At 44.4% G+C, this 20,538-nt stretch overlaps 1 protein-coding gene across 1 annotated transcript; it reads left to right on the top strand.

Annotated features, from left to right (window-relative positions):
* The first annotated feature begins 67 nt into the window (after positions 1-67).
* LURAP1 (leucine rich adaptor protein 1) lies at positions 68-16,464 on the top strand. The gene is made up of 2 exons (XM_006052533.4): positions 68-547; positions 10,912-16,464. The coding sequence occupies exons 1-2, from the start codon at positions 350-352 to the stop codon at positions 11,431-11,433; spliced, it is 720 nt and encodes a 239-aa protein (XP_006052595.3). The 5' UTR covers positions 68-349; the 3' UTR covers positions 11,434-16,464.
* Positions 16,465-20,538: the final 4,074 nt, after the last annotated feature.

Genomic DNA, 20,538 nt, shown 5'->3' with positions numbered 1-20,538 from the left:
TTCAGCAAACGTTCATTGGGCGCCTGCTGAGTGCCTGGCTGGACTCAGCGCCACAGTCGGGAGAAGGCGCTGAGTTTCCTTCAGGTGCATACTCAGCATCACCCAGCCTCACCCATTCCGGAGCCAGAGGTGTATGCGCAGCACCCGAAGATCCACACTCACGCACACACATACCAAGCTCTGCGCCGCTTTTCTGAGTGTTACGGCGCCCTCCTCCCTCCACGACAGAGTGCGGGCGGGGACCCACCGGTTCCGCCCGGCACTAGCAGCCGAAAAAGGAGGACCCCCCCCCACCCGGGAGCGGGATCCCGGCGTCCGGTTGCCCAACCCCGTTCAGGCTTAGGCCCGCATGGAGGGGACTGCGGAGTCCCAGACGCCTGACCTGCGAGACTTGGAGGGCAAGGTGGGCAGGAAGACCCCTGAAGGGCTGCTCCGCGGGCTGCGAGGCGAGTGGGAGCCGGGAACCTCTGGCGCTGTGCTGCTCTCGGGGGCGCCTAGCACGGGCCACAGCCTGGGGGACAAGATCATGGCGCTGAGGATGGAGCTGGTGAGTGTGGGCTGCACGGGCCGGGGGGGACGAGTCTCCAGCGTGGGGCCGGAAAGGATGGACTCGCGTACCCAGAGTTGGGCTGGGGAGGAGAGAGTTAAAACCACCTGCCTTACTCCTCAGGATTCCTGCCAGATCAATCTTTAATCCTTGGGGTCCATTAATTGCCTTCCCCACCAAGGGTGAGTGGAGTGCTGACTCCGGGTGGGAGGTGCAGGATTTGGTAAGCTTTTTTTTTTTTTTGCCAAATAATTGGGAGGGGAGATGTGAGGGTTGGGAAGCCCTGAGAACCTAGGACGGGACAAATCTAGCTCCTCCTTTCCCCCTAGCCACCATTACAGGGCAACAGTTTTTTTCTCCTCCTCCAAACTGGGCCCGGGGTTTGTTCCTCTGTGGCTCCGGTATCCACCCCAACACTCTGCACAGTAGAGATTTGCGTGAAAACTGCCTGGACTAGGGCCACTAAAAACATCCTCTTTCCCCAGCATCCCCCACACCCACGGACAATATTTGAAAGTTTCTAGGAGCTTAGCAGACACGGAGGAGCAGCACCAGCATGTTGGCCTCACCTCCTCAGACCCTGTCTCCTTCCTGCCAGCCCCCAAGTACACTGGAGATTTGCATCTCTCCTGCACTTCCTTGGGGAGAAGAGGAGGAAACCAGCACCCAGCCCCTTCCCTGTTACTGCTGCTCTAGATTCAGAGCCAAAAGGGCATCTGGGGGCTCCCAGGCTCCCTAGGGCCCTGGTTCCGGTGAAGGGGGTGATCTACACCTGCCACCACTTTGCAACCAATTCTAGGGAACTGAGGAATTGCCAGCTACTTTCTGGCCTAGAACCAGGAGTCCACAGTGAGTGTGTCAGCTAATAGGTCTTCCTGGAGCCCCACTGTGCCCAGTTCTGTGCCATGCTGAGGTGTGTGTGTGTGTGTGTGTGTGTATAGGGAGATGTTGGGAGGAAGGTCTGGGGCTTCCTGAAAGGATGGGAGCAGAGTTTTCTGGGCAAAGCAGTCAGGGAAGGCTCCCTGGGGGAAGGATTTGAATGCCATGTGTGCATTTGGCCTTGAAGATTGGAAGCTATTGCCAGATTCTCCCCAGTAGGGCTGTGACTGTGCCCACCTAAGGGAGGGGGCTGGCTTTGCCTCGCTGTACAAACTTTAGCTCAGGGCAGAGAAAGAGCTAACTTAGAAGGTCTTGCTTTGGAAACTAACTTTCACCAAATGCATGTGCCAGGAATCATGCTGAACATTTTACAAGATAGTCTCCTAGTTCTCACGGAAATTTACTAGGTAAGGGATATTTTATAGATGAAGATGAGGCACAGAGAGGCTAAGTAGCTGCCCAAAGTCAGACAAAAAGTAAAAAGTATAGCCAAGTTTTGAATTCGGATGATTTGCCTGCTCTTTACATTTTCAGTATTGAGACTTGCTTTGTGCCAGATGCATTAAATGTCTTTTATGTCACTGGAGGGAGAAAAGCAGTTATCCTGTCTCACAGAGGAAACAGGCTTGCAGGTGCTGAGGGGCTTGCCTGAGCTCACACGGGGAGGAGCCATGGCTGGTCTCTCTAGCTTTAACTCTTTCCTGTCTTTGGTGGAGATTTCGTGTGTGCTAAGTTACCTCAGTCCTGTCTGACTCTTTGTGACCCCATGGACTGTAGCCTGCCAGCCTCCTCTGTCCATGGGATTCTCCAGGCAAGAATACTGGAGTGGGTTGCCATGCCCTCCTCCAGGAGATCTTTCTGACCCAAGGATCGAACCCGGGACTCCTCAGTCTCCTGCATTGCCAGGTGGATTCTTTATCACTGGCACCACCTGGGAAGCCCCGGTGGAGATTACCTATTGGTAAACTTGAAAGGATACGTTTCATTTTTGTTTGGATCTTTCTGCATTCCTGACCCAGCCTGGCCTGGGGCCCAGGGCTACCTATGAAAGACACAAGGGAGGGAGCCTTCTGGCCCTGCTCAGAGAGAGGTTACCTAAGTGCCCTACTCCATTCCTTTCTCCCTCCTCTGCAAAGGTGCCTTTGGTCTCTTTATGCACTCTGCACTGGGGAGGACAAGGGGTGGGGCATTGGGGCGGTTCCCCTGGGGCCACTTGTGGCAGAATTAGCCCAAGCCCTGTAAGAAGTGTCCTTCAACTGCCCCTCACCCAGCTTTCCTGCAGGGAGTGGGCAGGCCTGCCCTTGAGGCCAAGGTCATCCCTGCTTCTTGGCCACTTCCCTCCCCTACTCAAAAGTTGAGTGAACCAGACAGACTCTGGGATCTGTGGGAAGGGAAAACAATGGCAACCTCCCATTCTTAATCCTCCCACCCACAGAACTGTTGCTATGGCAACCCACCCCCACAGAACAGTTTGAGAAAAAGCTTTAGGCAGGGAGAGAGAAGGCATGGGTTCAAGTCCTGGCTCTGCTCCTAAATCCTTTTGTGATTTTGAGCAGAGCCCTGACTCTCTTTGGCCTCAGTTTTTCTACTTCTAGAGGGAGGGTAGGGGGGCGGGGGGAGGGTAACAATAGTCTGGGAATCTCAGTCTCAAACCAGGGAGCTGAGACTCAGATCTCTGGCTTTTTGTGCCCAGACTTGATTTAGATTGAGCCTGTGAGTGAGCTGTGCTTGTGACCTTAGGGCTGGTCAGAGTGTCTGATGTATGCTTGTTAAGGGAGGAACGGGGAACCTGAATTCCCCTGGGAAGAGAATTGGGTTGGAGTGGCCTCTGATGCCGCATCTTTTCTGCGCTGTTTATCCCTTTGCTGTTTCCAGAGAGATTGGTGTGAAATGAGTGTTTCTTTTTCTGGCAAGAAAGCTTTGCTTTCTTCTATTCTGAGCAGTCGTGCTGTCACAGTCAGGGAATCCCACTGTCACAGGACTACAAGATCTGCTGCTCAGATTCATTTCTCACCAACGTGATAAAACCCAGCCCTCAAACCCTGAGACCAGCAAAGACACCAAAGAAAATAAAGGCCAGAGAAGCATAGCACTGAAGCCGACCTACCCAATCCTAGTCTAAACACCATAAATGAACTGGGTGGGACCTGCTACCCTCAGGGAGCTCACAGTCCAGGTTACGGGAGAAACAGACTAGCCACTGTGGCACAGATGCTGGAACCCACAGAGTACTTCCAGGAAGAGTCTTCACTGTAGAGTGACATGGTCAGATTTGTGTTCTGGAAAGGCACGACGGATTTGGAGACGCAAGCTATTTCCTCTGGTTAGAATGACTCTCCATTGCTTTGTCTGGCTAAGACTCACTTGACTTTCAAGTCTCAGCTCCTGTCCTTCATTCTAGGAAGCATTTCCTTACTCCCCTGGTTAGGTTGTAGTCCTCTGGGTACCCACAGCTCTCTGTGCAGCAGTTATGTCCCCTGGCATTTCCTGCTCTGAATTTTAAGTGCTTGTATCTTTGTCTTATCTACTAGACTGTGAACTCTGAAGGCAAGAAATGGTGTCTTTTCTTGCTTTAGCTACAAAATGCCATGCCTATAAAAAAACACTCAATAAATACTGTTCCACGACCGAATGGCTTAATTTCATCTTGAAGAAGTATGGGGAAGACTTTCTAGAGGAGGCAACATTTGAGTTGGGGCTTGAATATAGTCAATGGGAAGTCCAGTTCAAGATGGCACATTAAACACATGTATTTACTTCCATTCCCTCTTGAAACTCCACTAAAAGCTAATAAAGAGCTTATTTTTAAAGCCATGAAGCCATTAGGACAAGAATAGGAGAGAAGGTGATAGAAATAAAATCTGGAAGCTGAAAGCAGAAGGAAGACTAGTAACTAAGTAGACTTGAAAGAAGATGAATTCCAAGCCAGCAATGAAGAAAGCAGAAAAGCAATCCATTTTACACCTCAAAGGTCTCAGGAGCTGTTCTCAGATATTTCTAGAACTGAGGGTACACATGGAGCTGAACACAAATGGGTTGATGAATGTCTATCTAAGAATCATACTCTTTAAGATTCCCTTCACAACTGGGCAACTAATTGCCCACTACTCCTTTATAATCGCAGAAGACTGGAAATGCACGTTTTGGAAAGAAGGGAACAGAAGGAAGGGAAGAAGGGCAAGGGCAGAAGGCTGGAAGGCAGGAAGAAAGGGAAGGAGAGAGGGATGGAAGAAGGGAGGAAAGAGGAAGGAAGGGAGGAGAAAATAAAGCAGGAGAAGCATTTTTAGTATGAGAAGTTTTGTTTAATGCATTTAGTTTGGTCATGGACTAAATGGTTTCACCTTTAATCTCTTTGTCCCCAGCATAAAATAATTGAATATAATCTCTTTTATCTTGTATCATTAATAGTCTATATAGTCTATGGTACTTCAGTTATTTATGTCCAGATCTCCTGATTGAAACCGTAAGCTTCTGTTAAGTAGGGAGAGTTTCTCCATTATCTTTGTTTTCAGTTCAGTTCAGTCGCTCAGTCGTGTCCAACTCTTTGTGACCTCATGGACTGCAGCACACCAGGCCTCCCTGTTCATCATCAACTCCCGGAGTTTACTCAAACTCATGTCCATTGAGTCAGTGATGCCATCCAACCATCTCATCCTCTGTTGTCCCCTTCTCCTCCCGCCTTCAGTCTTTCCCAGCATCAGGGTCTTTTCAAATCAGTCAGTTCTTTGCATCGTGGCCAAAGTATTGGAACTTTGGCTTCAGCATCAGTCCTTCCAATGAGCATTCAGGACTGATTTCCTTTAGGATGGACTGGTTGGATCATCTTGCAGTCCAAGAAGACTCTCAAGAGTCTTCTCCAACACCACAGTTCAAAACCATCAGTTCTTCGGTGCTCAGCTTTCTTTATAATCCAAATCTCACATCTATACATGACTACTGGAAAAACCATAACTTTGACTAGACGGACATTTGTTGGCAAAGTAATGTCTCTGCTTTTAAATATGCTGCCTAGGTTGTCTTTGTGTAATTACTAGAAGATCCAGGTACCCAGTAATCATTTGTTTAATTGAATTCAAGTTGGTATATTCTTCCAAAAACACAAATAATTTCAGGTACAAAATTTTCTGTGCTTATGCCATAGTAGATAAGTTAATTATAATAATAGGCATGCTGCTACTGCTGCTGCTGCTAAGTCATTTCAGTCGTGTCCAACTCTGTGCGACCCCAGAGATGGCAGCCCACCAGGCTCCCCCATCCCTGGGATTCTCCAGGCAAGAACACTGGAGTGGGGTGCCACTTCCTTCTCCAATGCATGAAAGTGAAAAGTGAAAGTGAAGTCGCTCAGTCGTGTCCGACTCTTCGCAACCCCATGGATTGCAGCCCACCAGGCTCCTCCGCCCATGGGATTTTCCAGGCAAGAGTACTGGAGTGGGTTGCCATTGCCTTCTCCAGGCATAACTACCTTTTATTGATTAGTGAATACTTGTCAGACAGTATGCCATGCCTGTGACTGTTCCTTCTACTTCTTAATAAACCTTTAGAGAGTATCCTCTTTTACCATGAAGAAATGATGGCTTAAAGGAAAAATATATTCCCATTTCATATGGCTCATTAGTGGCAAAACCAGAATTTGAATCTAGGACTGTTTAATTCCAGTGGCTATATTTTTCTCAGTGTACAAATACTCAGTCTTATTTCTGGCTTATCATTGTTGGTTTGAGTGAAGCATTTATTTCCTGAATAGTTTAATAAACACTTATCAAGTAATATATATTTAAAACATAATAAAACCAAAGATCTCCAGATTGGGAGACACCAAGCAGAGTCTGAGAGCAAGAAGGATTAAATTAAAATATACCAAATGTTATGTAATACCCCTCTTAGCCTTTCCCTTACTTGGCTCCCAGAATAATGGCAGCTTTGCTTACATTATATTCTCTAAATGGGTATAATATAGTGAATCTTATGAACCCAAGAGAAAAAAACACACACACACACACACACACAAAAGATACTACCTACGTTACCCAATTGAACAGCCTCACTGAATAACTCTAAGTGAGGTTCAGGGTTGGCAAGCCTCAGGCACAGAGTTTCCAATCAGCTTTTTTAGAGACCAGTCTGAAGTGTGAGCAGCAGCTTAAGATTATAAGACTGATGAATCCCTTTAACTATATAGATTTAAAGAGAAAAAAAAAAAAACTTGAATAGAGATATTCAGAGAGATAAGAAGTTAAACAATCATTAATTATATCCTTAAAGAGATGAGATAATATTGCAGTCATGAACAAAAATGTAAAGTTATAAAAGGAAACATGTAAGGACTTCCCTGGTGGTTCATTGGCTAATGAACTCTGCACTCCTAATGCAGAGGACTCGGGTTCAATCCCTGGTCAGGGAACTAGATCCCACTAAATATTCTGCATGCCACATCTAAAGATTCCGCATGCTGCAAGTAAAAGATCCTGCATGCCACAACTAAAAAGAAGAAGAAGAAGAAATCCAAGATCTAGAAACAACTCTTGAAAATAAAAACATGATAGGAAAAAATGAAAAACTCAATAGAAGAGTTGATAATGTTGAAATATTTCACAAACTAGAATACACATAGGAAGAGGAGGAAGAGAAAAAAAATAGAGGATCCATTCAGGGTACCTTCTATCCAAATAAAGATATTTCCAGGAAGAACAAAAATGTGTGTGTGTGTGTGTGTGTGTGTGTGTGTGTAGGTAGACAGGCTTAGACAATTAAGAATCTGCCTGCAATGTGGGAGACCCAGGTTTGACCCCTGGGTCGGGAAGATCCCCTGGTGAAGGAAATGGCAACCCACTCCAGTACTCTTGCCTGGAGAATTGCATGGACAGAGGAACCTGGCAGGCTACAGTCCATGGGGTCACAAAGAGTCAGACATAACTGAACAACTAAACACTTTCACACTTTCATATATATGTATGTATTTTCACATATATGTATTTTTCATATATATATACAATCATCAATGAAATAATTAAAATCTCCCAGAACTGGAGGACATGAGCCTACAGATTAAAAGTGCCCAACAAATGACCAGTTCAGTAGATGAAAGCAGAATCACACAATGGTAAATCATTGTGATAATTTAGGACACTGGGGATCATGAGAAAATTCTAAAAACTTCTAGAAAGAGTGGGAAGGTGGTCACATACAATAAATCAGAATGGCTCAGACTTTTTAAATGTAGCACTGAAAATTAGAAGACGATGGAACAATGCTTTAAATTCTGACAAAAAATTATTTTCAACCTAGATTTCTATGCTCAGCTAATCAGTCAATAGTGTGAGGAATGAATAACAATGTTTTAAAACATGTGAAGCTTCAACAAATATACTGCCTATGCAGGTATAGTCTATGCAGACTTTTCTTGGGAAGCTACTGGAGGAAAAGCACCACACATACATTAAGGAGTAAATCAATAAAAAAGATGTGGGATCCAGGAATTGGGATCCAACTCAAGAGAGAGGCAAAGGGAATCCCCAATGTGATAGTGAAGGGAGATAGATCTCTGGAAGATAGTTGTGCAGCAGGGACAGATTGGAGCAGGTCAGAAACCGCCTTGAAGAAGAGGGAATAGATAGAACATGTGATATGTTTAAAAGTCTTGGGGAGGGTGGAATGAATTGGGAGAGTAGTACTGATATATATAAAAGACGCTTACTCCTTGGAAGGAAAGTTATGACCAACCTAGATAGCATATTCAAAAGCAGAGACAATACTTTGTCAACAAAGGTCTGTCTAGTCAAGGCTATGGTTTTTCCAGTGGTCAGGTATGGATGTGAGAGTTGGACTGTGAAGAAAGCTGAGAGCTGAAGAATTGATGCTTTTGAACTGTGGTGTTGGAGAAGACTCTTGAGAGTCCCTTGGACTGCAAGGAGATCCAACCAGTCCATCCTAAAGGAGATCAGTCCTGGGTATTCATTGGAAGGACTGATGTTGAAGCTGAAACTCCAATACTTTGGCCACCTGATGCAAAGAACTGACTTATTTGAAAAGACCCTGATGCTGGGAAGGATTGAAGGCAGGAGAAGGGGACAATAGAGGATGAGATGGTTGGATGGCATCACTGACTCAATGGACATGGGTTTGGGTGGACTCCGGGAGTTGGTGATGGACAGGGAGGCCTGGCATGCTACAGTTCATGGGGTCACAAAGAGTCGGACATGACTGAGCAACTGAACTGAACTGATATATATACACTATAGTGTGTCTAATAGCTAGCTAGTGGGAAGGTGCTGTATATCACAAGGAGCTCAACTCAGTGCTCTATGATGACCTAGAGGGATGGGGCTGGGGGTGGGACGGGGGCTCAAGAGGAAGGGGATCTATGTATGCATATAGCTGTTTTACTTTGTTGTACAGTGGAAGCTTACACAACATTGTAAAGCAATTATACTTCAATTAAAAAAAATAAAGCTTTGAGAAGGAAATTCAGACTCCTGGGAGAGAGTTTAGGGATTACTTACTAATAACAATATACCAAACTAAGCAAAACAGTTGTGGTGGTAGTAGTAGTAATAATAAGGATAATAATTATTATCTAAAAAGGAAAACTTAAAGTTGTAAAAAAAGGAAAAGTAACCACAGTAAACCACATGGCTTAGCTGTGAGTAGCATTTCCAAATTCTAATAAGGTAAATACTGAATGATTAATTTTATTACATATGTTGTAATAAAATGGGGAGGGTGTGAGTATGGCAGAGATATAGGGAGTAGGATGAAAGAGTTAAATCCTTAACCTTCTATTATATACAAAGTCAATAGAAAATACTTAAAAATCAGTAAGCAGTTATTTAGAAATTAGAAGGTAAGTTCCAAAATAAATGGGCTTCCCTGGTGGCTCAGCAGGAAAGAAACCACCTGCCATGCAGGAGACATGGAAGACATGGGTTTGATCCCTGGGTTGGGAAGATCCCTTGGAGGAAGGCATGGCAACCCACTCTAGTATTCTTGCCTGGAGAATCCCATGGACAGGGGAGTCTGGCTACATTCCCTAGGGTCGCACAGAGTTGGACACAACTGAAGCGACTGGGCACACACGCAACAAAATAAACAGCTAAAAAATTAATAGTAGTTGTCTTTGGCAAGTGGGATTTAGGATGGGGAAACTTACTTTTCTTAACAAATCTTACAGAACTATTTGCTTCTTTATGTACATCTACTACTTTTATTAAAAGTGAAACTAAATGAAATGAAATTTTAAAAGTTATGTGTGGCAGGACCTGGAATTCCCATGGAAATATGGTAGAGATGAAGTTAGAGGGATGAGCATGAGCCATATTATGACAGGCTTTTGAATGCTGCTGCTGCTGCTGCTGCTAAGTCGCGTCAGTCGTGTCTGACTCTGTGCGACCCCATAGACGGCAGCCCACCAGGCTCCCCCATCCCTGGGATTCTCCAGGCAAGAACACTGGAGTAGGTTGCCATTTCCTTCTCCAGTGCATGAAAGTAAACAGTGAAAGTGCAGTCGCTCAGTTGTGTCCAACTGTTAGCGACCCCATGGACTGCAGCCTACCAGGCTCCTCCATCCATGGGATTTTCCAGGCAAGAGTACTGGAGTGGGGTGCCATTGCCTTCTCCAGGCTTTTGAATACCTGCTGCTAAAATATTCCAATATTCTGTTTTCTGAGAGCAGTGCAAAGCCCTTAAAGGTTCTTGAGCAAGGGAAGGACGAGTTCAGACTTGTGCTTGGGGAAGATAACTCAGTGCATCTGAGCTGGAAAGGACCCTGGAGATTACCCAGTAAGTCAGACTGGCACTCAGTGCAGACAGGGAGACTGGTGTATAGTAGAGGGAAGCCCCAAATCCCCAGCCAGCAGGATTCTGACCCTTGGAAGCTCTAGCCAACCCTTCCCTGCCCACAGCACCTACTGCCACCCCCCAAAGGGACTGGGGGGCCAGGTTAGCCTCCTCTTTATGTCACGCCCCCAGCTCATGCCTCCGTTTGGCCCAATCTGTTTCCCAGTTAACACTTGGCCCCCTCTAAGGCAACTTTTTGGATGACTGCTTCTAAGTCTTACTGGTGAATCTGGACTGGTTCAGTAGTAAATATCCTATCTGTGAAGTTTCAATCTCAGTAGGCTTGGATTTTAATATTATTTACTGAGATCTTAATCTATACCAGGTACAGTGGTCCATACTTAATAGACAACATATCAAAACTCTCCCAACCACGCTGTGAGGTGAGTCATTTAAACCTATTTCACAGACAAGGAAACCCAGGCCCAATAAAGGCAAGAAAGTTGCCCACAGTCATAAAGCTGATCAGTTGTGGAGCTGAGATTTTAAGCAGCAATCTCTCTGCTTCTAAAGCCTACAGTCCAAACCATTCTATTTACATGGTTCTTGAAAGTCAAGCATAGTTGGTTGGATTACGAGGTAGAGGCCTCTAGAAACACTGGGGAAACCCATGGCCCAGAACCTGGGACTGATTTCTTCTCCCACTCCCCTAGGCTTACCTGAGAGCCATCGACGTGAAGATCCTGCAGCAACTGGTGACCTTGAATGAGGGCATTGAGGCGGTGCGCTGGCTGTTGGAGGAGAAGGGGACATTGACCAGCCACTGCAGCAGCCTCACCAGCAGCCAATATAGCCTGACAGGTGGGAGCCCAGGCCACTCAAGGCGAGGCAGCTGGGACAGCCTGCCAGACACAAGCTCCACTGACCGGCTGGACAGTGTCTCCATCGGCAGCTTCCTGGACACAGTGGCGCCCAGCGAGCTGGATGAACACGGCCCCCCTGGGGCTCCCCGTCCCGAGATGGACTGGGCAAAGGTTATACCTGGTGGGGAGAGGACCAGGACTGAGGTGGACCTGACAGCCACCAGGCTAGGGAGCTTGAGGGCCGTGTGGAAACCCCCAGGGGAGGGGCTGCAAGGTGCATCTCCTGAGCCGCCAGAGGATGAGAGTGCCAAGCTGGGCTTTGAGACCCACTGGTACTGGGGCCAGTGCCAGGATGATGTGACCTTTCTGTAACAACTCTTCCACCCTTTTGGTTCTTTAATCACTAGGCCCTGGTCTCCCTTGAATTTGTTCTCCCTCTGTCTGGAATTAGGAAGAGGCTGCATTGAAATCAGTTACCATGAAACCTGGCCTTACCATCCCTCTGGTCCCTGGGGAGGCTCTGCCTTTAACCTTCAATTATTGGGTCCCTAGAGCTATTTCCATAGATACATGGACTCTAGAGGCTTGACCTGTGGCTCCAGGTGTGACAGTATCTCTTCTCCTTTCCCCACAACTAGGTAAGGATTTGAGGGTTTAGCATCCCTATGAAATCACTGAAGAAGGGACTGTGATGTGATTACCTCACCCACTTATAGGAGCCTTAGCCCCACTCTTGGCCAATATGGAGGACTATGGAGGGACATGGACATTCAGGGCCAAACCTCCATGGATTGGCCCTCCCAGAAGCCTTTGGGGTTGGTAGGGCCACCCCTTCCTGTCTGGTGAGTGATGTCATTTCCTGCCAGGATGGATTAGCCTGTCCTTTGTACCAGTCTTTTAGTGATGATAGATATAGGGGTATTTGAGCCCCTGCTGCCAAGTGAGACCATGTTATTTATTCTTCCTACCATTCCTTCTTGTGAATGGGACTGTACTACCCTCCTGGCAGGAAAGTTTCTCAGTCAGATGTTTGCACTTCTCAGAAAGGTTCTTTCTATTTAAACAGGGAGTTCTTATTTTATTCCAGGGATTCTCACTTCTTCTCTGACCACCCTGTCTGGTGCCTGCACTCCTGTTTCTCTGCTTTTAGGGAGGAAACTGGCAGGGGCCCCACCTACAGATCTCAACAGTCTATTTGGCCTGCCCTGCCATAGTTCCCTGTCTTATTCTGTCCCTGGTTTGCCCCCATTCTTGTATTCTGGCTCCAAATCTGTCTGCCAGAAGGTTCAGCCTTTGTGTCTCCACACCTTCTCAGTTTCTACTCTGGACCTCAGGCCTTTAATATGCAGATGAGTCCTTCAACTTCTGATGGGAGCCAGAGGGAGAAGCTTGGGGTGTAGCAGAATCTCCAAAAGGGGGATATATCTTCTCAGATCCTGTGATTCCCCTTCCCGCATCCTGCCCCAGACCTCCCATCATTTGGACACTAAAATGCTGGCCTGGGGCTGGGACACAAGAATCCCCTTGTCTGGGTTACAATGCGGGGAGTGGTAGAGAAAGACTGAGGCTCTTTGGTCTTAGGGTCCGCATCCTGGGAGGGGGAGAGTGAGAGGGAAAGACTGCTTTCCTTCCTCTCTTAGAACAAGCTCTAGACTCCTGGGACTGCAGAGGAAGTGGGACACTGGCTCTGGTCCTGGGTCCCAGGGCCCTAGTGAGTTACACCAAAGAAGGGACTCGGAAGCTGCCAACCTGGGGCTCAGGGAGGGGACAGGCCCAGGGAGAGGGTGGAGATGAGGGCTATGACTGATGTCAGAGTATGTTTGGCCTTGGAAATTAACCCTTGGAACCCCAGGTTCTGCCCCTATGTTGGTCCCTGTCTTTCCTGGGCCCTGAAACTATTAATAGATTATTGGAAGGCAAAAAGGAGAAAAAAAGGATGTCAGGTGATCCTTGCCTATTTGCTGTGCCCTCCTGAGTTGAGAAGATCCTCTGAAGAAGGAAATGGCAACCCACTCCAGTATTCTTGCCTGGGAAATCCCATGGACAGAGGAGCCAGGCAGACTGCAGTTCCTGGGGTCGCAAAGTTGGACATGACTAAGCGACTTCACTTCCTGACTTGAGGAATCTTTCTCAAATCCTAGAATAACTCCTGCAGTTTCTCTACTTTTCATTCTAGGCTGGGGAAGGGACAGAAGCCAAGTTGTTCATCTCTAGTTCCCATAAACTCCTCAAGTCTTATCCTGAAACCCCCACCCAGATCCTTTTCGGGCAATACATTTGATTTGTGGCTCTCCTCTAAAGACCATGTTTCCTCCTCTCAAAGGGATTGAAATCTCTAAAGAATATAGGTAAGTCTCTTCTTTGCTGCCCACCAGCAAAATATACAAATACACATAAGTCTCTTCTTACAAATGTAAGTAACTCTCACTTACAAATATAAGTAAGTCTCTTCTTCTCCTTACCATCCCTCTTGGTCTCGGGGCTGCTGACTTCCTTTAGGTTGGAAATTCAAGTACCCTTTCCCAGTACCCTGACCCTGTTGCCATTTTGTGGTAACTTTGGGTAACTACCTTTCTGCTTGAAACCCTTGTGTTCCTTTTTTAAGCGTGCTGGTTCATTTAATCTACAAACTTCTGAGCTGAAGAGGTTGTCTGCCCTCTTGTGGTCATTATGGACCATTGCTGGAGTAGCTGGGTGAAACCTTCAGGCTCAAAGGAGCCTTAATGAAGACCAGCCCTCTCATTGCACAGACATGTTAGAGAGACAGGCCTAGAGAAGGCAGAGAGTACCCCAGATTTGCCTGTGGTACCTCTAAGGATCCTCAGGTTAAAGAACCCAGATCACCTGCCTACCTGCCCGTCCACCAAAGTTCCATCACTTGGCCAGACCATTCCCCCACCGCACCCTGTCAACATCATCCAAGCCCAAAGGATCTGAAAGCAATTTTCTCCCTGTTTTAACACTCAGGTTCTTACCTTGTCCTAGAAAGGCAGCCTGGTGTTTGCAGAAAGAGCCACAGGCTCTGAAGAAAGAGACTCTTGGACCAGAATTGGGTAAAGGGTGCATTAATCCGGACCAGTCCTGTCCTGGACCAAATATTTTTCTGGGAAGGCAGGGTGAGTAGGCCCAACATCATGGGATCAGAACTCAACATTACAGACCTGGACATTAGAAGAAGGGGATAAGGATGGGAGATGAGAGATAAATTCAAATGGATCCCGAGGAGTTGGAAGCTTCAAAGTCAAGGGATTTAGCTCAGTTTGGATAGGCATCTGAGGGTGTTGAGAAGCTAGAGAGGTGGGTGAGTGGGGCTGCCTGGGAACTCCAGGTAACCTGGATATCCCGTCTCAATACCTTAGATTTAATTTCACTCCCAGAGAAGCTGGTAAACACACACCCTTGGTCCCTTCTACCTGCTTCTGTACTGGCTGTTTAAGGCTTAGCTCTCCTGTTAGTTTAGACCTTTCCAGGTTATGAAGAGGACCTGTTTAGGAGCTCAAAGAAGAAGACATGAAAAGGGAGAGAGATGCAGAAAGACAAAAAAGAATGAGATGAAAAGGGAGTCTTGAAAATATGATCAGAGGGAACATACTATCCTCTAAGCGGGCTGCAGACTTTTGTCAGGGTTAGGGTAAAGGCAGAGGCCAGACTGCTCTTGGTAGCTGTGGAAACAGCACCTGAGAGGGTAAGAGGTGATGCTGCTGGGATGAGCCCATCAGGGAGATGTGAGACCATGTGAATGCTCAGGTATGAGAGCCTGCATTTAGGATGGGGCAATGAACTTGAGCACTGGACTGAGCGGGAGCTCAGCGGCAGCTTAGGTGAGAAATGTTTGGAGCTTGCAGTGGATTCAGGCTCACTCTGTGCATGGTGCCAGGCACGTACTGGGTGTTCAGTAACACCCAGAGTAGAGGAATAAATGTGTGTAAACTCAGGAAGAGACGTGGCTTATAATTTTAAAAGTGGTTAATTAGGTAGGAATAGGAAATTTAAAGTATTATTGCATTCTCAGCAACACTACACATAATGCATTATTAACAGATAGATTATAAGTGAACTATGCTATGAACCTAGGTCAGTCTGCTGCAGAGGCTTCCAGGAAGTCTTCCCTGATTCCCCATTCCCTTCTCACAGACCTTACTCTCCTAGGAGAACAGGTTATGCTGCCCAGCAGCAGGGCCAGTGTACACGTTTTCTATTGCTGCTACGACAAACTGTCACAAACTTAATGGCTTAAAACAACACAAATGTGTTATCTTACAGTTCTGGAGGTCACAGGTCTGAAATCAATTTCATTGGGTTAAGTTAAAAAGTGTTGGTAACCTCTTCTGGAGACTCTAGGGGGCAGTCCATTTGCCTTTTCTAGCTTCTAGAGGCTGCTTGTGTTCTTGACTCATGGCCCCTTCCTCCATCATCAAAGCCAGCAACATAGTATTCCGCCTTTCTGACCTCTACTTCCATTCTTACATCTTTCTCTGATTCTCCTGTCTCCTACTAAGAGGATTACATTGTGATTATATATCCTTGTGCTTACATTGGGCCCACTGTGATGACAGAATCATCTCCCCATCTCAAGATTCCGACTTTAACCATATCTTCCAAGTCATTTTCGCCATAGAAGGTAAACTACTCCCAGATTATGGAGATTAGGACTTGATCATCTTTGGAGGAAGGACCGTTATTCAGCCCTTCTCAAGCAGAGATGGAGGGTGGGCAGGAAGATGTACCCAGGCCCAGGACAAGCCTCTCAGCTGTGGCGAGCCTCCTTCAGCCTGGAGTGAGAGGTGGTGCCAAGGGGAGATAGCCAGCCCAGGCCCCATGTCTAGAGAATGGCAAATGCCTCCTGCATCACTACCAAAGAGAGCTGAGAGTGAAGGTCATACTTGGGAGAAAGTCTCAGTTTAGGGAACCTTTCAGACCTGAGACTTCCCTGGTGAATGTCATGGAGGGTTCCAACAGGCTGTCTTCAACATTGCCTCCTCTCCAGAATCATACCTTGTTCCTCCTCAAGGTAGAAGATAATTACTGGCTAACACTAGCCTGAGCTCTCTCTACAAAGAGTAGATTAGTTGTCTCTCTTTTAAATTATTATTTTTTTATTCCTTGTTAAACCATACTTGGCAGAGCATGGTGACCTCTTGTCATCAGTTGATACCAGGCCCCTTTTTGTTTGATTTTATTCTTTTAATCCCTGATCCCTATTCTCATTCCTCTCCCTGACCCAGACACACACTTCAATGTGTTCAGTATGTGTTTGGATATGTATGTATCTTTGAAATATAATTATGTGCTTATGTGTTTTAATATATATAAATGATATACTTCTAAAGTAAGCCAACCTTTATAATGAATTAACCCATATCACAGTGATTTAACACAATAAAGATTTATTTTTCACTTAAACAGCAGCACAGGTATTCTTGGTTGGACGGCTCTCCTTCACTGCCCACTTCATGCCCTAGGCTCCTTCCATTTTCAGGTGGTGATAGGCTGACCCTGTATCATAAGGTTCTCTATCAATTCTTCACCAAATTGTTTTACCATCCATTTATAACCATTTTATAAATTGGGTATTTCACTAGCAATTACAAAATGATTATTCTCTAATGCTATTATTTTTCCTTCTATTCTAATTCTCTACAGAAAAACTTTTTTTATGTCCTTCAGGACCATTTGGTTACCCTGAAATAAAGTTCATACCAGAATGGCAAGATAAGTGCTTAAATCGCTGCCCTTATTTATCCCTTTCAAATAGTAAGTTGATGTCCTAGCAACTTGGTGTTCAATGATTTTGTTTTGTTTTACTTTCTTTTTAAATTATTGTTGTGAACTTGTTTTATATATTTAATGTCTTTTAATCATTTTGTAGTTATTTTTTGTTTTATATTATGAAAAATCTTGAGAGTAAACAATAGTAGAGAAAATAGTATGATGAATTTCCATGAATCCATCACCCAGCTTCAATAATTATCAACTCTGGTCAATCTTGGTTTATTTATTCCCTCAACTACTCTTCCCCTAACCAAGATTATTTTGAAGCAAAACTAGATATGATCCCACTTTATTTATAATGTTTTATTATGTACCTCTAAAATATAAGGACTTTTATTATGATTATTGTACCTAAAATTAATAATTCCTCAATATAATGAAATATAGCTATTTAATTTTCTGATAAACTTTTGTTTAAGTTTTACTATTTCAGGATTATCCTGGCCTCTTACAAGAAGTTAGGAAGTGTTTCTTTCTCCTTTGTTTTCTGAAAACATTTTTGTAACTTTGGTAGCATTATTCAGTATTTGATAGACTTCATCAATGAAATAATCTGGTCTTGGAATTTTCTTTGTGGGGGAGGGTTTTGATAAATTCAATTTCTGTGATACATATAGAGGTATTCCAACCTTTAATTTCATTTTGAGTTAGTTTTGGTAAGTTGTGTTTTTCAAATATTTTGTTTCAATTAAGTTGTTGAATTTATTGGCATAAAATTGTTTATAACACTGCCTTGTTATTCTTTTTAAAAAACTATTCATTGGAAAATAAAGCACAAGTGTAGAAAACACACAAAATAAATATAGGACTTAATGAATTATTAAACACTCCTATAACCACTGGCATGTCAAGAACTAGAACCTACCCAGAAGTCCTGTCTATATGCCCCATCCCAATTATAATCCTCTTCTGCTGCCAAGCACTGCATAAGAACATTATAAATTTTTTATTTTCTAGTGTCCCCCTTACATAATTGTTGATATGGAGATGATCTGTAATGTATACATAATATTTAAATCATGAATAATGTTGATAATGTTATTTATCATGCTTTAAAAATAGTCCACAAAAATATTGTCTCCTTACTTATTTATACCTCTCATACAGAGAGTGACCACATGCAGCTTTTTTTGCTTAGATGCCACATCCAAAGACTCATGGCAGTATGTTACATGACAGGTTAAAGCAAAATCAAACACACAAACAAGAAACTTGTGAATTTAATTTGAAAGTGTATACGGTATTATTTACTTGCTAAGAATTTGATATTTAGAGAGAAGAAAAGACAGTTGGCCCTACATATCTGCATATCCGTGGATTCAATCGAAGGATGGAAAATATTTGGAAAAAAATTCCATGAAATTCCAAAAAACAAAACTTGAATTTGCCACTCATCTTCAACTATTTACATAGCACTTACATTATATCTGGGCTTCCCTGGTGGCTCAGACAGTAAAGAATCTGTCTGCAATGCAGGAGACAGGTTTGATCCGTGGGTTGGGAAGATCCCTGGGAGAAGGAAATGGCCTCCCACTCCAGTATTCTTGCCTGGAGAATTCCATGAACAGAAGAGCCTACTGGTTGGCTACAGTCCATGGGATCGAAAAGAATAGGACATGACTGAGCAACTAACACTACTCTGCTGCCAATAAGCAACCATTTCCTGACTACAGTATTAACTTCTTTGTGTCTTTTATATAGTTTTATCATCCAAATGTACATCTGTAGATACTATATAGTCTTGTCCATTTGATGTCTTTTTATTTTATTGGAGTATAGTTGATTTACAATATTGTATAAGTTTCAGGTGTACAGCAAAATGATTCAGTTATACATATCATATATTGATTCTTTTCTCATATAGGTTATCACAGAATATTGAGTAGAGTTCCCTGTACTATGCAGTGAGTCCCTATTGGTTGTCAATCTTATTGATTGCAGTAGTGTGTATATGTTAATCCAAAGCTTCTGATTTATCCTTCCCTCACACATTTCCCCTTTGGTAACCATACATTTGCTTTCAATATCTGTAAGTCTATTTCTGTTTTATAAATAAGTTCACTTGTATCATTTAAAAAAAAAAATTAGATTCCACATGAGTGATATCATGATATTTGTCTTTCTCTGACTTACTTCATTTAGTACATTTGATGTCTTTTTAAGTCTCTTAATCTAATCTAAAAGATCTTCATGACCCAGATAATCACAACGGTGTTATCACTCACCTAGAGCCAGACGTCCTGGAATGTGAAGTCAAGTGGGCCTTAGAAAGTATCATTATGAACAAAGCCAGTGGAGGTGATAGAATTCCAGTTGAGCTATTTCAAATCCTAAAAGGTGATGCTGTGAAAGTGCTGCACTCAATATGCCAGCAAATGTGGAAAACTCAGCAGTGGCCACAGGACTGGAAAAGGTCAGTTTTCATTCCAATCCCTAAAAAGACAATGCCAAAGAATGCTCAAACTACCACACAATTGCACTCATCTCATACGCTAGCAAAGTAATGCTTAAAATTCTCCAAGCCAGGCTTCAGCAATACATGAACCGTGAACTTCCAGATGTTCAAGCTGGTTTTAGAAAAGGCAGAGGAACCAGAAATCAAATTGCCAACATCCGCTGGATCATTGATAAAGCAAGAGAGTTCCAGAAAAACATCTATTTCTGCTTTATTGACTATGCCAAAGCCTTTGACTGTATGGATCACAATAAACTGTGGAAAATTCTTCAAGAGATGGGAATATCAGACCACCTGACCTGCCTCTTGAGAAATCTGTATGCAGGTCAGGAAGCAACAGTTAGAACTGGACATGGAACAGCAGACTGGTTCCAAATAGGAAAAGGAGTACGTCAAGGCTGTATATTGTCACCCTGCTTATTTAACTTCTATGCAGAGTACATCATGAGAAATGCTGGGCTGGAAGAAGCACAAGCTGGAATCAAGATTGCCAGGAGAAATATCAATAACTTCAGATATGGAGATGACACCACCCTTATGGCAGAAAGTGAAGAGGAGCTAAAGAGCCTCTTGATGAAAGTGAAAGAGGAGTCTGAAAAGGTTGGCTTAAAGCTCAACATTCAGAAAACTAAGACCATGGCATCCGGTCCCACCACTTCATGGGAAGTAGATGGGGAAACAGTGAAAGCAGTGTCAGACTTTTTTTTTTGGGGGGGGGGGGCGCTCCAAAATCACTGCACATGGTGACTGCAGCCATGAAATTAAAAGATGCTTACTCCTTGGAAGGAAAGTTATGACCAACCTAGATAACATATTAAAAAGCAGAAACATTACTTTGCCAACAAAGGCTATGGTTTTTCCAGTGGTCATGTATGGATGTGAGAGTTGGACTGTGAAGAAAACTGAGCACTGAAGAATTGATGCTTTTGAACTGTGGTGTTGGAGAAGACTCTTGAGAGTCCCTTGAACTGCAAGGAGATCCAACAAGTCCATCATAAAGGAAATCAGTCCTGAATGTTCACTGGAAGGACTGATGTTGAAGCTGAAACTCCAATACTTTGGCCACCTCATGCGAAGAGCTGACTCATTTGAAAAGACCCTGATGCTGGGAAAGATTGGAGGCAGGAGGAGAAGGGGACTACAGAGAATTAGATGGTTGGGTGGCATCACCAACTCAATGGATATGAGTTTGAGTAAATTCCGGGAGTTGGTGATGGACAGGGAGGCCTGGCATGCTGCAGTCCATAGGG

The sequence above is a fragment of the Bubalus bubalis genome, chromosome 6, assembly GCF_019923935.1.
Source record: "Bubalus bubalis isolate 160015118507 breed Murrah chromosome 6, NDDB_SH_1, whole genome shotgun sequence".
NCBI classification, from domain to species: Eukaryota; Metazoa; Chordata; class Mammalia; order Artiodactyla; family Bovidae; genus Bubalus; species Bubalus bubalis.
Note: the sequence above shows the minus strand (reverse complement) of the source record. Positions and strands in the feature narration are given on the sequence as shown.